The following is a 17,699-nucleotide window of genomic DNA, read 5'->3' as shown; positions in this document are numbered from 1 at the left end:
AAAGATGGCATTGCCACAGTGCATCTTTATTAGAAAGGCTTTTGTTGTGTCAGTCCACTGCAGTAACAAAATACTGGTGTTGATGCTGATGCGCAGGAGCCATGTCATCACTCTAACTCAACAACTGCACATAAGCGCTTCCTGCTGCTGTATGCACTGACAGCACTGCAGAGCTTTAACCCATACTGTGTCTCTCTTACCAGCTCTCCAGACAGGGGTTTTCAGACTTGCAAAATGGTACCTCCTTTCTAAAATGTAAAGGCACGTATATATTTTCCAACCCTGGATCTTTAGAAATGTGTGCTTGTGGCATCATTTCTGTAAAATATTACATGGCTATTCATGGCTATTACATGGCTTTCTTCATGGCTTCACATTTAGCTTCACTTTCAAAATGAAATGTGGTCTAATTAGTAAAAGTACATTCAGTTTCGTCCAAAACATAAATGTGAATTTGGCAATGTTTTATTCTGTTGGTTCTTGTACATGTCACGGATGTTCGGAAAGTAAATGTCTTCCACCTACACTAAACCCTACACAAAACCTCAAGCAATCATGCCATTTTAACTTGCTTCTACAAGTTTTTGAGCTTGTTTATCGTGACTCATGTTTCATGGGACTCGAGTGCACAGCTGCATAAGTGGAGTTCCGTACTAGGTGAGCTACTGAGCATGTTTACTGCATCAGAAATGTTGGTAAAAATATTATCGTACAAGGAACCATGAAAATAAGTCTTTATTAACTGATAATCTGCCCTTGTATAGGTATTTTACTACCTGAGTTCATGACGAAAAACGTACCTGTGGGAATTTTTTTCGCAAGACACAAAATACATACCAACTACATATCACTGCAGTTTCCAACAGAAATGAACACTAGAGGCGGTAAAACATCAAGCACTTGAGATCGTTTTTGTACACAGTTATGATTACAGCTCTATATGTTTTGTTTTAGGTTGATTTTTGCATAGCTGATTTTGGCAAGGTAAAAATGGTGTTTTTTGCACTACCATTGAGAATTTTTAAGCAAAGCATGTTATAGACTTTTTATTAAGACCCTAAAGAATCATATCAACTCCGATGACCCCTTTAAAATGTCACCGAGCATTATAGTTACAGCACCACTCAATGGACATTTCAAGTCAGAACTGAAGTGACACATTGAATATGTCACAAAACGTTCATGGCGGTATGTATTTCACATCTTGCAAAAAAGTTTAGACAGGTACGCTTTCGTCATGAGATCAGGTTGGTGTTTTAGGTTGGGTTGGTACAGTATAAACCCCCTTTAGTCTTGTGGGTCCTCAGACTCCAAATAAAAAGTCCCATTCTTCAGACACTTCATTTTATTCAAATTCCCAGACCAGTATGTAATGCAAATTGTCCAGTAATCACTGACACTGCTTTTAAAGGCTTTCTCTGAAACATGAATATTGTATCATAATTTTCTCACCCTTATGTCATTCCAAACCTCATCATTGGCTAACCATGAGGGTTAAGTAATGACAAAATTAGCATTTTTGGGGTTTACTATCCTTAATGTCAGATAACATTCAGAATCTGTTTTTGCCCTTATTTTCTGTTTGTGGCAAAGACTGTTAAAAAGCTTTGAACGTTGCTGTAAATGAATCCATCAAATGTCTTCTTGCTAATGTACTGTATTTTTTCACTCTCTTTCCATCAGTTGATTTTCTGTCAGATGTTTTTGCTGTTCAGTGTTAGCTTTACCAGCCTGATGTAATTTTTAGTATCCAGTGTTACCTGCAGAATAAGCTTTTTCCCCACAGTTCTGGTTAAGTAGGAACATATTTTCATAATGACAGTTTGGAACAGAAGCCTGACATCTCAAATATTTTTTTATTTTATTTTTTCTCTCTCTCTTCTGATGCATTGTCCCTATACCTATCTTGGCTTTTTTCCCCTAGCATCCATTTGTGCCACTCCAGCGGTGTTTAATGTTCCTGTCAGCATGCACTCTGCTTTCAAAAAGCCAATAATGTACATACACAGACAAGCACAGAGGGCTTCCATTACCTTTCTGCCATTACGTCAGATACCACAGCAGGAGTCAAACTGTCCTAACCGGTGCCTCCGAGCCGGTGAATCTCGCCACTCGTGTGTATGTCCTTGCAGTGAGACGAACGGATATTGTTACATTAGTTCAGCACAATTTGAGCTGTTGTAGACAACCAAGGCCCCTGGATGTGTATCTTGTGTAGCTCTTTGGTCTTTTCTGCACACCATTCTTAGCTTAAACGTTTCATCTTGTTACACTTTTGAGACCTGAAATAATCATATTTCCTGCTTGGTTTCCCAGATCAGCCATTGTCAATATATTGGTGCATTCATTTTACACATCCACAGCCGTGATTTCATTTTCAGAAATTACATTTCTGTTCACTATGATACAAAAGCATCAAAACCTTCACTGCTAGATTAAGTTAATATGGCACTTGTCAACAGAATGATAAACAATCTCCAAGTAAATGTGATATTTTTAGCTCCCTCAGGTCTTTTGGTAAAGTTTGGAGATTAACTACAAGACTGTTGTTGTTACAAATAGTTGCAAATGCTGTTTATTATCTGTTGAAAAATTTTGTAGATTTAAGTTGCAGCTGTTTAAAGTTGAACTGTCAAGCTTGGGCTTTGTCCATTTGTCTGTAGACCTCTCACACATGGTGACATTGACCTTAATGTGGTAACTACTGGAAATCCAGCCGGTTTGAGCCTGTAAGTTTTCAAACAAAGCTATGTTTAGCTCAATAAATAGTTGCCTAATCAGTGAAATTATTCAATACAGATTGAAACTACAGCGCTGACCCATTAAATTTAAATCTTTTTCAACCACACATTTCCAAAACACATTTTTCCCATTGGCTTTCAAACAATATTACAAAGAGATCTTGTTCGGTTTTCAGGACATGCCGCAGTAAAGAGTCTGCTCTTCTAACAGTCTTTAATGATTTCTTGTTGTCTGTGAACTCTTACATCTTTTCTGGACCTTAACATTGCTTTCGACATAATCAGTCATGCAATTCATTGCATTGTGGTTGTCATTCATTTGCTCCACTGCAATAATCCAGCATTACACCTCTGAGATCTACAGATAATCCCAGTTAGACTTGAGGAGTGCTTGTGCCCTTTCTGCTCTCTAGCTGCTCCAGAGCTTTGAATCATTTCAGAGTATTTTGCCCACCGCTACTATTGATTTATTTAGGTCCTGTCTATAGATAACCTTTCCTCTTTGGTCAGCTTTTGTATTGAATTGTATGTTTTGTGTGTAATACATTGACTTATTTTTTATGTTTTGATTTTGACATTGCTGTTTTAGTGTAATTTATATATCATTATCCACCTTATTATCTCATCCGAATCTAGCTTTTTTTAGCTTTACAAAACAGCTAATTTTGTTGCTTGATATTGCAAATTAGTGTGTCATACAATATTTTTTAATGCATTATCTTAATTATGAACACATCGGTTTGTAGTGCAAACAGTTTCACCATTTACCGCACATTGTTATTCTTCACGTTATTTCCCTACAGCGCCTAATGAACCAGAAGTCTTGCCCACAGGATTACTTCCATGTAAAAGAATAAGGTGGATCGTATTAATTAATATTTTGAATTAGCCTATTTTTTTATATTTTTTGTCGTTTTGTCATTTAGATTTATATATATCAGTTTCAATCAAAATTATTCAACCCCCCTAAAGGCTACAGTACAAAGCTTTTTTGAAGATCCAGGACTTTATAAAAATTACATCTGTAACAGATTACTGGCATATTAAAAGTGGTGATGTCAATATATAATGTAATATATTTGAGTTCTAGCATTGCTAGCTCCTAATTATTAAATCCGCATTGAACATTGCTGTGTTATAGTCATTTATTTGAATGGTGGGGTCTTAAAACACAAACCTTTAGAAACTCTATCAGAAAACAGAATTAGCTTGAGCTGTTACACATAGATACATTTAGTCCATGCATGTGCTGAAGTTTGAGAAGCTAAAATGTGACCCTAGACCACAAAAACAGTTTTAAGTAGCGAAGGTATATTTGTAGCCAATAGCCAACAATACATTGTATGGGTCACAATTATGTATTTTTCTTTCATGCCAAAAATCATAAAGATAGTAAGTAAAGCTCATGTTCCATTAAGATATGTAGTAAATTTCTTAGCGTAAATATATCAAAACATAATTTTTGATTTAGTAATATGCCATGCTAAGTGCTTAATTTGGACAACTTTAAAGGTGATTTTGTGGTCCAGGGTCTTGTATGACATCAACAGAGCTCTCACAAAAGCTATAGAGAAGCTAAGGAGAAGAAATCATTTTAATACTTTTGAAAGTCTGAGGCTTTATGAAGATTTCCAAGACAATAAAAGTTCCTAGAGACACAGCGGGCAGCCCTATTCTTTAGCTTAAAATGTGTTGTACCAGAAAACCTTTGAGTGTGTTGAAGAAAAAGCACAATATTTTAAAATGTTTGATCAGAACAACTGAGGAAAAACCTGCAATGTACAGGCAAAGACTTTCAAGCTGACCCAGTGAAAGGGGAAAAAACATTTCAATGCAGTGTATTAGAAGAACACTAGACAAGCATGGCTTGCCGAATGCCACTCTTAACCAAGAAGAACTTAAAATGCTGATTTGAATATGTTAAAATTCATTTAGATAGACCTGTGGAGTTCTGGAAGAATGTTTTTTGGATTTTTATGTGACCAAATTGGAACTTTATGTACCTATGGATCAGCAGTATGTCTGGTGCAAAAAAGGCTAAAATTATAAGCAGAAGAACACCATCTCCATAGTCAAACGTGGAGGTGGGCCAGTCCTGTTCTGTTACATGGGTGTTTTACTGTTGCAGGAAGTGGACATCGTGGATTCTTTGAAGTATTAGGCCATTTTGGCAAAAATTGTGATGCCTTTGATGCAAAGACTGAAGCTGATGATCAATGGATCAAAGATTATCAATGATCTGAAAGCTGAGGAATGGGCCAAGATTGCAGTAGAGAGGTGACAGAAGCTTCTAAGCACTTCCAAGCAGCTTTTACCTGTGGTTTTAAAGAATAAAAGGTTCTTCACCAAATTGGACTTTTGGAGGTTGAATCATTTTGAACATTTAGAGCCAATTAGATTTTTGTTTTCATTATTCTTCAACTTACATTCCCAGAATTACTTAAATGTGTATTAATAAACTTTCTCTAATAGTTTTCTCTAATTGTTTTCACAAAATTTAGTTCTCTGTAGCAAAAAGTCTTGCCGGTCAAGGGGGTTGAATAATTTTGTTTGCAGCTCTCTCTATATATTTATATATAGCTTTAACTGATGTTTATTTCAGTTTTGGTTTTAGCAATTTTACAACTTCAACTTAATTGCAAAGGCAACATTTCTCATTTTCTTTTAAGTTTTTAAAATGTAGGTTCGTAATGTAATAATATAAAAAGTTCAGATGCACCTCTAAGTGCTGTTTGAAATTTTTTTCTAAAATGATCCATTTTATCAGGCTCCTAAGTTTATTTTCAGTAACTTTACTTTAATGGCAATGAAAAAAAATGCAATTAAAGTGAAATTACTGAACATACACTTAAGAGCCTGATAAAAATGCCCATTTTAGAAGACACTTTGAGGCACTCTGAACCCGAATTTTAATTTGACCCAGTCTTTTCCAGAATTTCACTATCAGCCGACGAACTACATTTGGATCATTTCACATGTGCATTGCTTTTTCTCCATGTTTCAAATTTCTTTAATCCGACCAATAAAATTGTTTATTCCAGTCATTATTTTTTTGATTTGCAGACATTAGGTGACCACCTACTGCGTAGTATTGATTTCCAGCCACACAATTCACCTCTCTTTGGACTTTTAATAATTTACGGGCTATGCATGTTTGATCTTCTCACACCTGTCTTCATAATTACACTCATACATACGCAGACACTTGTGCCCATTAATGCGACTCATTATTCTTCCTCCCAGTTCAGTGCTTTCCTGGGCACTGTCATAATGGTGATTTGTGGACTCACTGCTGCTGATCTATAAGCTTTCACTACACTGTAAAGTCTTGCAGAATCAACTGCACTTGGAGTTCTTTCACCAGTGTATCCTGGCCCTTTATTCAGTGCAACTGCCAAAGAAATTATATTTCAACCGAGTTGACAGTTTTCAGGCATAATTGAATGTGATGCGATAAAACAGCCCAAAAAGCACACAACAATACAGAGACAATAAACAGATAACACTGTTTCTGTTGTATTGTTTTTGCTTGCTACACTGCGACCAGTGTAGTATGATTCACAAACCAATAGCTGTGAGGCAGTTTAATGATTAATCAGTCAAAAAGACAAAAACAAAAGTCTTTGAATTAGTCAAATTACATGCTCAGTCAGTCGGAGCAATTACTAATTAACATCTGACTCACTGACTAAATCTGTGTGGTTTTTAGTTACAGATACACAGGTTTTATTATAATAAATAGTATTTTAATTAAAAGTTTCAAATATAAAATAGTAGTATTGGTATATAGAGCCTGCGAAACACTAGGAAACGTTGCATATATTTTGTTTGTGATAGTCCATCTGATTCAGTTAGTTTTAGATAATTGTTTTGTCTGCTGCATTGTGTTAATGTAAACACAACTGATCTTGCTTCCCTCTGACCCCTATGTCAGTCTCCTGTTGTGAAATCAAAGAAAAGTTAGAGCTGGACCAGGGGGAGTGTTTGCATAGGGCTTCATCTGTGGACACTCAATACAGGGAACAGCGTTTGAACACTAATGATCCTCCTCCTGCTTTACTGTCTGGCCCTGGAGACCCAGTGGAAAAACACACACTTACACACGCACAGTCGAGTGGGTCTGACAGCAGCCCATCTTTTCAAACACGCATACACAGCCTCTTTGATCTGTGTGCTTTTGGCCCTCAGTTGGATCTTTGTAGTGTGCTTACGGAATATGTTTTTGCTTTCATCCCTGAAGTTTTTCAGGTTCTTGCCTTCTGATGGACAGATGCTTGAAGTCATCAACTGATCCATGATATTGCAATTTTATGTCATATTTTTATACTATATATATAAATATATATGGATATTTAAAAGAGTACCTGAATGTACACTCTTGTTTGTACAGTGTTTTAAAAAATGCATGTATTTTCAAGGTAGCTAGATAGCACTCCATAAGATGTTTAGATGGAAGGAAAAACAACCTTGGTTGAAACCATACCTGATTTCACTGGGAGAAGCCATCAAGAAACAGATTTACAATAATATACGTACAGTCAAGCCTGAAATTATTCATACCCTGGCAAATTCTGACTTAAAGTTACTTCTATTCAACCAGCAAGTTTTTTTTTTTAATGAGAAATGACACAGACGTCTCCCAGAAGATAAGATGATGTACAAGAGGCATCACTGTGGAAAAAAAAATATTACTCATCTTTTATTTACATTTGAACAAAAAGTGGCATGTCCAAAATTATTCATACCCTTCTCAATAATCAATAGAAAAACCTTTATTGGCTATTACTGCAATCAAACGTTTCCTATAATTGCTGACCAGCTTTTTGCATGTCTCCACTGGTATTTTTGCCCATTCATCTTTAGAGATGAGCTCCAACTCTTTCAGGTTGGAGGGTCTACTTGCCATCACCCTGATCTTTATCTCCCTCCACAGATTCTCAATTGGATTTAAGTCAGGACTCTGGCTGGGCCGCTGCAAAACATTCATGTTTTTGTCTGCTAACCATTTCTTCACCACTTTTGCTGTTGTGTTTTGGGTCGTTGTTGTGGTGAAATGTCCACTGGTGCCCAAGGCCAAGTTTCTCTGCAGACTGCCTGATGTTGTTGTTGAGAATTTTTTCATGGTGCCGTTTACTGTGATTAGGTTCCCTGGTCCACCGGCTGAAAAACACCTCCAAAACATTAGGTTCCCACCACCATGTTTGACAGTGGGGATGGTGTTCTTAGGGTTGAAGGCTTCTCCTTTTTTACACCAAATGAAGGCTACATCATTGTGGCCAAACAATTCAATTTTTGTTTCATCTGACCATAAAACAGAAGACCAGAAGTCTTCTTTTGTGTGCCTTATCTGGAGAAGTGGTGTTGTCCTTGTTCTGCGTCCGTGGAACCCAGTGGTGTACAGTGTCCGTTGTACTGTCTGCCTTGAGATGTTGCCACCAGCAGAGACCAGAATTATCAGGATGGCCTTGGTGGTGATCCTTGGATTCTTTTTTACCTCTCTCACTATCCTCCTGGCCAGCACAGGTGTCACTTTTCGTTACTTTCCACTGTAGCCACTGGAACTTCAAAACATTTAGATATGGTCTTATAGCCCTTTCCTGACTTTTGAGCAGCCACAAGCTGCAGGTTCTCAGTGAGCTCCTTTGTCTTAGCCATGACTGTCCACAAACCAACAGCAGAGGGCTTCTGTTTTTTCACCTGTTGAGTTGATTAAAACAGTTGTTCCCAATGAATCAGGGTAATTAGGATGCTTTAGAACAGTTTGGACTATTTGGAATAGTACAGAACTTTGGATTTTCCCATAGACTGTGACAGTTTGCAAAGGGTATGAATAATTTTGGACATGCCACATTTTGTTCAAATGTAAATAAAAGCTGTCAAAAATATTTTTTTTCCACAATGATGCCTCATTGTCTTATTATCTTTTGGGAGAAGCCTGTGTCATTTCCGGTTAAAAAACTTGTTGGTTGAATAAAAGTAACTTTAAGTCAGAATTTGCCAGGGGTGTGAATAATTTTGGGCTTGACTGTATACTATATAGCAATGCTCTAGCAACCATTCAGAACACTCTAGCTGTTGAACACACTTGGCATTTGTGTTGGTGAGTTTTACAGAGCCAAGTACCACTCACATTTTCTTCAGAAAATATAGAAATCTTCAATTGTTAAGCAGTGTATTTGTAAAAAGTAAGTTATCTTTGACTGTACATCCAATGATAGATGAGAAAAATGAACCTGAAGAAAATGAAATCACCTCATTGCTTGGCTGTCTGTGATATTGGTGTGTCGGATCAAATGTTAGAAAGTTAATTCAGATAGCGATCTTGTACAAAAACACAAAGGCTGCACTCATATCATACAGAGATGATCAAAAAAACTTAAATGCTCTTGTTGAAGACAGCTGTACAGTAACTCATAGTCAGCTGATTACTAGTGATCCTGGTTACACTTGTGCGGTGCAGTTTTTCATGAATTGTGACTGCTGCTTGGTTAATTTGTGTCATTTATCTTTTTCTGTCTGAGGTAATTGCTTACTGAGCACTGCAGTGGTCCCAAAACATTTTGGACATTGATGCCGCAATTAAAAATGCATGAATGTGTTGAATTGCGTATGCTCCTCTATTGTAAGATGCTTTGGATAAAAGCATCTGCTAAATGTACAACGTAGGGCTTTACAATTATCACATTTTAATCATGACAATGATTTCTCCTTCTCTTGATTAAGCATAATCATTGCGGAATTGCCCTGCTGATTATTTTTTTATGTGACATTTACATTATTAATGACAAGTCTCTATTAGCTTTCATGGTTGCCAGATGTTAAAAGTCTAAATCCCTCAAAACTGGAATAGTTCACCCAGAAATGAAAATTCTGTCAGTAATTACTCACCCTCATGTCGTTTTAAACCTGTAACACCTTTATTCATCTTCGGAACACAAATTAATATATTTTTAATGAAATCCGTGTGCTTTCTGACCAAATGCAACTGACACGTTCAAGGCCCAGAAAGGTAAGGACCAGGGCTTAAAAACGGAAAAAAAATTAATTCGGTTCACTCCGAGCAGAATCGATATTATAACGTTTCTGTTCTTGCGTTCCTCATTAAACGGTTTTCTAGAAAAAAATACCGGTTAATAACGTTATTTTATTGCACAGCCCGATAGATAGATAGATAGATAGATAGATAGATAGATAGATAGATAGATAGATAGATAGATAGTGTGCCTTTTAATAACATGTTTGGCATTATGTTTACAAATGATTAAACCAAATTCCGTGTTCGTGTCATTTGAACTTCTTGTCTTTAAAACCGAAAGTAAACGAGTTCACAACCAGGGTTTGAAAATTAGTGCGGTCCGAAGTAAGGTGTTAAAAAAATTGTGCTATAATAACACCCTCAAATGCACTACATATAGCCAAAGACTATAGAATACCAAAGACATGTCACTCGTGTAGTTTTGAATGGGGAAAAATGCAACGGTCATCATGGCCGCGAAGCTCCGCCTTCTTAGTGAAAGAGCCAATCGTTGATCAGTAAAGTCAGCGCGTCACTGCAGCAGCCGTTAGAAGTCCCGGTTGCAATAGAAACAATCGGCGCTCTGAGACGTGAGCTCAGTACTGCGCATGTGCACTGGCTCATCTAGCCAGAAAAATAAGCGTTTTTTCACGCTATTGGAGCACAAGGAACCATATTTATGAGGCAGTTCTTGTTGGATTTCTTTGCAGATTTAAAATATGAAATTTATTCGTGAGGTTGGTGAACAGTTTTGGAGAATTTGATGTTTCCCCATTCAAAGAGATAGGAGTTGCACTTGAATGCCCGAGTAGCGTTTCAAAGATGGCCGCCGAGTGACATGACTTGTCTTAAAAGGACTTTGATATAGCCTATCGTCAGAAAAAAAACAGAATTATGTTTGTTTCTTTGACTGCACACTCCGCGACCCACTCAAAACCCTAACCCTGACCCACCAGTTGAGAAACACCACTTTAATTAATGTTTTTGATGACTTAACGTTAACTAAAGAGCATGAGACATCTTCCTGCTGACCAGTAACGGTCACGTTTTTTGGCATCGCTGCGTTTGTCTGACCGATTGTGGTATTTTCCTGTCAGCAATTAAGTAGATTGTCTAAAAGATTTTTTTTATGAAAGTACAATGTTGCCAGATATTGCTACGAAAAACAAGCAATTACAAAAAGAGAGAAAAAGATATACGAAATAAGTTCAAAGCTTGTGATTTGTGAACAAGATTAATATATCAGTAACACTAACGTTCAACTTTCCACTTTATAAACGTCCCAAAGTGTCACACTAAATTGGAAAAATACACGTATAATAGGTGGATCTGGCAACAAACGGAGGCTGCACACGTGCTCTCACTCAATGCGCTCTCAAGCCCCGTTCACTGCGCTAGCTTCTCGCATCAACATGAATTGCAAACACTCATGTGTTATGAGGTGGTTTAAACGGCTAAATAATCATTCAGAGAGCTTGGCATTGACCTCATAGCTGGCTACGGCCGTGCCTGAGCTAATAATTTTTTAAAAACAATTTTCTTGTTTGATAATACTATAGCGAAATAAGCCCCTTCAAGACCATCCGCTTCACATTCGGACTTAATCTGCGATAAAAACCTGTTGACTCAATTATTCCTTACCTAATATGCATAGCCTATTATAGGCTATTTTCACTCAAACAAAACAGAACTCCAGATAGTTATGATTTTACATTTAATGCATAAAAGTAAAAGAAAACGTAATGCATTGTAACATTATAAAACAACAACAGATTATTTTTAACATTTAACACAACAGATCAACAACTTAAATTATAGTATACCCAATAGGCTACTGGAAAGAGATTTTCTTTATGGCAACCCATCTAAAAACAATAGACAGTTTTAATTAGGCTACAAGAACTTAAACCTAAACATACCTTTGCACATGAAACAGCCAGGACTGGTAACCTTAAGCTCGTCGCATCAGAAAGGGCTCTGCTTATGATGTCTGCTTCGCGGGCATTTCACGTTGTATGCGTCACCGTCGCATTTGCGCACACAATTTGAATTCATGTTTTTGGTCTGCCAAATTGATATAATAAAGAGAACGATAAAAATACCGTTATTAACCAGTTAATTTGGAATTTCTGTTTCCGTTTCTGTTCAGAGCGATTAAAATTGATTTTGTTTTCGTTTTTGTTCCTGTTCCTGTTCCTGTTCAATGTCATTTGTTTTCGTTTTTCGTTTTCGTTTCCTTAAACCGGTTCAGAGCCCTGGTAAGGACATTGTTAAAATAGTCCATGTGACATTAGTAGTTCAACCGTAATTTTATAAAGCTTACAAGAATACTTTTTGTGCGCAAAGAAAATAAAAATAACAATTTTATTTAACAATTTCTTGTCTTCCATGTCAGTCTTGGACACATGTTCACAAGAGTACCACGTCGTATGTGTGTGGTGCTGCTGACGCAGGAGAGCAAAAATGTTTTACCAGTTGTTATAATGAAGAAAGTCGGTTGATGTAAAGTAAGTAAAATAAACCCTGCGAATAAGATGATTTGTGCTTACATGAAAGTGCATTCATTCTGATGAAATGTAAATTAAAACAATCATGATTAATGATTGTGGTTTATGTTGAGCAAATATGAGTGATTTATGTACTGCATTTCAAAAGTTTAGGATCAGAATGATTTTTTTTTTTTAGATGTTTTTTAGAAGTCTTTTATGCTCATCAAAGTTATATTTATTTGATTAAAAATACAGAAAAGGGATTATTATAAAAAATTATTAAATTTAATAAAAAGTTTTAAAGCACAGCATTTATTTAAAATAGAAACCTTTTCTAACAATTTAAATCTTTACTATCACTTTTTATTAATTTAACACATCCTTGCTAAATAAAAGCAAACTTTGAAATGTAGTGTACATTGTTACAAAATATATCTATTTTAAATAAATGCTGTTCATTTACTGTTTTATTTATCAAAAAATCTTGAAAAATATTAAACAGCACAACTGTTTTCAACATTGATAATAAATCAGCGTAATAGAATGATTTCTGAAGGATAATGTGACACTGAAGACTGGAGTAATGATGCTGAAAAATCAGCTTTGCATCACAGAAATATGTTATATTTTAAAGTATATTAAAATAAAAAGAATGTTATTTTAAATTGCATCAATATTTTATATTTCTTTTATTTTTTAATCAAATTAATGCAGCCTTGATAAGCATAAGAGACTTCTTTAAAAACATTAAAAATCTTACTGATAGCAAACTTTTGCACACTTAAGCAAAATAAGCACGATTACCAGTTTAACTATTATCATGAAGTCCTATTATAAATGTAAATGTAATGTAATGAATGTTTTAGCATTAAATAACAAAATCTCAGTCCAAGAGGTATCGGCAAAGAAATTATGCAGTCTTCCCTTATATTTATTTATATATATTTCAAAGGGATAGTTCACCCCAAAATTACAAATCAGATTTTTTTTCTGCTGCATTTCTTGGTTTGGTAGTTTGCTATCTACTACAGTTAAATTCATACTTTGTGTACAAAAGTAGGACAAGAAGTGGTACTTTAAAAAAAAACGGATAAAAGAACAGCAAAAACAAAAAGGCTGATGTACAACAGAGAAATCTCTTTTGTACACCAGTAGCACAGGTGTTCATCAGCATGTGAATCAGAGGATCACCGTCACATGTGCAAAAGCTGTCAGATCCTGTTCCAGCTTCAGAACAACACCTCAATCCTCAACCAGCCTTTCCTTCTGCTGTTTCATTCCACTCAATTATTTCTGTACAGCGTATTTGCTTTTTCTTTCAAAAATTCATGACTCTCATTCATCTCAACAGTTTTCAGCTGGTCACTTTTTCCCAATTAGAAACTGCAATATTGATGCACATGTCAAGGTGGGCTTGTTGCATAATAATCAGAGGAAAGTCATTCAATGCGTGTGTGTGTGTGTGTGTGTGGTTTCTTGTACTTCCTCTGTGGTTATGCAATCGCTTGTTGAAGTGTGCTCTTTTCACTTGGCTTTCAAACACCATTTCAAATCAATTAAAAAAAAGCCGTTCAAACCACTCAATCCATAAAGAGTTCACTTGAATGTTATTGGCAGACACAAAAAGAGCTCATTCAAGTTTTAATGCGTTTTATTTGTTTTCGCAACTCTCTGTTAGTATTTTGTCATTAGATTTGCACATGCTCTGGCAGGATCTGAGCAAGTTCCTTCCTTTTTTTCATGTGTTGCAGCCTTGCGTGCTCCCTAGAAGTAGGTGTGCTTGATCTCGCCATCTCTTTTTACTTTTTTTCTGACTTCTGGTTTGTTATGTCTACCTTGTTTATTAGCGCCGTTGAACTCCGTTTCCCTCTCGTCAACCTCACTGGACCAAAGTCCTGTCAGTCACAGCTGTGGGTCTGTTTACTCAACCCTCTCTCCCTCCCTCTGTTCTTTCAGGCATCTGCGAGCACTGCCAAGGCAACACCGAAGGACCCAGCTGTGAGAAGTGCAGGTATAATTTCTACCGAAGGCCCGGTTCTCCTGTGACGGAGCCCTGCATCCCCTGCCCCTGCTCCAGTGTCACCTCCACAGGCAGCTGTAAGCTTGGTGAGTCCTTCCCACAGGCTAGCGTAGCCCACGTTAGCATAGCCTGCTAACTTTATTATTGAGCTCTTATTGGCCACTGCTGTAGGAGATTTCCACATCTGGGATATGCGGAGAACCCCCATTCTCATCTGTTTTGGATTATGTGTCTTGCATCATTTTGGCCAACAGCCTGCTCTCTGAATTTCTGGGTGGGTGGACTGAGACTTTTAAGAGAAGAGAGGTTTATTTTAAGTGAAAGTGAAACTGGAAACTTTTTTTTTCTCTCTCCTCTCTGGGCCTCCACTCTGAACAAAACCTATCACAGGATATGTTTATGAAATATACTGTAAAGGTGAGAGCGATGAGGGTGTTTCTTGTGTCTTTTTCAGAAAGTCTTTTGATCAGGCCCGCAGGCTGATTTTATTCGCCATATGTTTGTGAGGAATTGCGTTATATTGTTTTGTTGATCTGCGGAGGGGTTTCTAGGTTTGCTGACGGCAGCAGTGTTCTTTTAGCCTTGCAAGCTGATGTAAGGTAGGACCTGGCAATGGATAAATACCACATAGACCAGCAAAAGGGCAGATGTGTGTTCAGTGTTTCCAGATATTATAGTAGCGTATACATCACAAATGTAGACACACAGTGTAGCTACTGTTTTTGTGTAACAGGAGAAACATTTTAACATGCACTGTAAGATTTAGTCGCAATCTTTTAAATAAATAAATATAACAATTTAAACCACATTTATTTATTTTTTAATACATTAGCGCACAAAAGTTTGGGGTCGTATGGCTGCGTTTATTTGATCAAAAATACACTACAAACAGTATAAATATTGTAAAATGTAACAATTGTAACAATGTAAAAAAATTTTTTTATTTTAATATATTTTGAAACAAATTTTAGTTTTGTTATTGTCTTGTTTTCGCCAACGAAATTACCACTGATGTACATACTATGTACTACTTAGGCCCAATCCCAATTCTATTTTCTACCCCTTCGCCTACCCCTCGCCCCTTCCCCTTGTCCCTTGAAACAAAGTGTAAAGGGGAAGGGCTAAAATATTTCCCCTAAGAAATGGGACACCACTACAACACTGTTATACGTCATCATAGGTTGTCGCTAGTTCCTAATGTTACGTCAGAGGACATGCGCAGATGTTTATCACTCATTCCAAGATGTCAAAATGTTGTCATGTTTCAAAAAGTACAAATGTACGGTGTACGCACCGTTCATTCACATGTGGCCGTAAGCAAAACAAACAACGCATTATCACATGCGCGGCAAATTGCTGATCAGTGTAGTGGTGCCTGGAGAAGTATATATGCTTCATTTGTGAATTTCGTTTTCAACTTTCTATTTGAACGCGTTCGTTTTCTGGATCCTTGGACTAAAATGTTTACAGGGGTTCACTGGTTTAAGAAATTTCTGATCGTAAAAATCAGCTTCTTTTTATTTGTAAGGTATCGTTTTTATTATTATGTACTGATTTAAATTACTGGTGCGGTAGACGTATCGGGCGCAGGTGCATTAGGCGCAATCATCAAATACATTTCAAAGCAAGCCGGCTCCACGGTCCTGACTGCATCATCACTGCCTTTATTGGGTTTTTTTAGCGAATATTTACATTTATTCACATGACTGGATGTGGTGGACTGCCATGATTTTGGCGAATGCAGGACACTACTGAATAATGCGCATCAGAGGGGATTTAAAAAGTGGAAGTGTGTATACACCGTATACCTGCGTACACCCTCCACTACACCACCGTTGCAAATTGCCGTGCCACTGGTCTTTCGTGTTTCTAACATGCAGTCAAGTGTATATTACATAAAAATATATTTTGTAATATCGTGCGATCTGCTAGCAAACTTTAGCGATTTTTTTTGCAAACGTTTATTTACAAAACAACACCATAAACACAAACACAAGATTGAAGGTAATATACATATAATGAAACATTGTCATCAAAATCCTTATTAAAGGAAAAAATTACTTATATTTACGAGTCTGCTTGCTCGAGTGAGCAGCCATGTTGGAAATTTCTCTTAGCCCTTCGTTTGAAGTGAGGTCCTGAAAAATCTTCGTTTGGAGGGCTATCTGGCCCTTCCCCTTACCCCTACCCCTCCAACCAAAGGAGAAATGAGACACCCCTACCCCTTCACGTGAACGCGCCAAACGGAGGGGTAGGGCTAAGTGTAGGGGTAAGGGGTAGAATTGGGATTGAGCCTTACAATAACTAGGTACTAACCCTGAACCTACCCCGAAACCTAACCCTACCCCATGTAGTTACCTTATATTACCAGAACTTTCTTAGGTAGGTACACTACTGTAAAATAACGTTCAACCTACAGCTTTCTTAACAGTAAATTTTAACTTTTGTAACTTTTTTATACTCTGTATTCCAAATTGTTCATGAATTATACCAATTAAAGTCTGAATAGTGTACTTTCAGGTCTTAATGGGGTAAATAATAAATAAATAAATCTGCCCCAGACTTTTGAAATGTTGTGTATTTTTATTTGATCTATTACATGTAAAAACTAAATGTACATTTTAGGAAATTACAAAGTACATATGTTAATTTTTATGACTAAATATCTGTTTTTATTTATTTTGTTTGATATGTAATGCCACTTGTTTCTAACTCAGAAGTGACTGTTTTCACACAACCAAGCACCTGCAATCAGCACCTTGATTAACACTTTCTGCCAAAGTGACATACTCACAATTACCTTCTCTGGGATTTGAGGCATCTGGTCTTATTTGTGGTGTGGGTTTTGCAGGCCTTTACAGTCTTTGTTTGCATCTGGCTCTAGAAAATGGTGGTCATAAAACTAATCTGTGGGGTAAACTGCTTTTCAGGCACAAATGTTATCCAAGATGGTAAGCGAGTATTAATCAATTGCCTTTCCAAGATTCACCCCCACCCTGATTAAACTGTCATTTGAAAGTAATACAGTAATATCTTATATCTAACCATTCATATTTGCATAACTACCATTGTCTTATTCCACTGTAAACACTTCCATCTTAGTACTTGATGTGTATTTAGTATTGCAACTGCATTTGCACTGTTTGCAGTTTAAAAAAACATACATTTTTCTTCTTGATAGAGGCTTTCTTAATCAAGTTATACATTTGGATATGTTTTATAATTGTCAGTTGGTTGCCAGTTAAATTTATGCAAATGCAAAGGCACATCAGCATAACTCAAGGCACGTCTGTATAATAGGAACTCTTACATGTGATTTAAGATGTCTGCCCAGAGCTATTTCTATCTTTCCATTCTTCTAGTTTCTGCTGTTGATTTGTAGGAGCAACTGATAAACAACATTTTGAAACTACACATAGTCTAACAAAACCTAG

General features: G+C 36.7%; 1 protein-coding gene across 1 annotated transcript in view; it reads left to right on the top strand.

The window, feature by feature from the left end:
• The window catches only part of LOC141334722 (multiple epidermal growth factor-like domains protein 9), a 97,501-nt gene that overhangs the window by 64,329 nt on the left and 15,473 nt on the right, over positions 1-17,699 (top strand). Inside the window, exon 4 of the mRNA XM_073839940.1 lies at positions 14,202-14,351. Coding sequence (XP_073696041.1) covers positions 14,202-14,351 — 150 coding nt within the window. The remainder of the gene's footprint in view (positions 1-14,201; positions 14,352-17,699) is intronic.

This window comes from Garra rufa, chromosome 5 (genome assembly GCF_049309525.1).
Source record: "Garra rufa chromosome 5, GarRuf1.0, whole genome shotgun sequence".
In the NCBI taxonomy this organism is placed as follows: domain Eukaryota; kingdom Metazoa; phylum Chordata; class Actinopteri; order Cypriniformes; family Cyprinidae; genus Garra; species Garra rufa.
The sequence above is the reverse complement of the archived record's forward strand: the minus strand, read 5'-3'. Positions and strand labels throughout refer to the sequence as shown.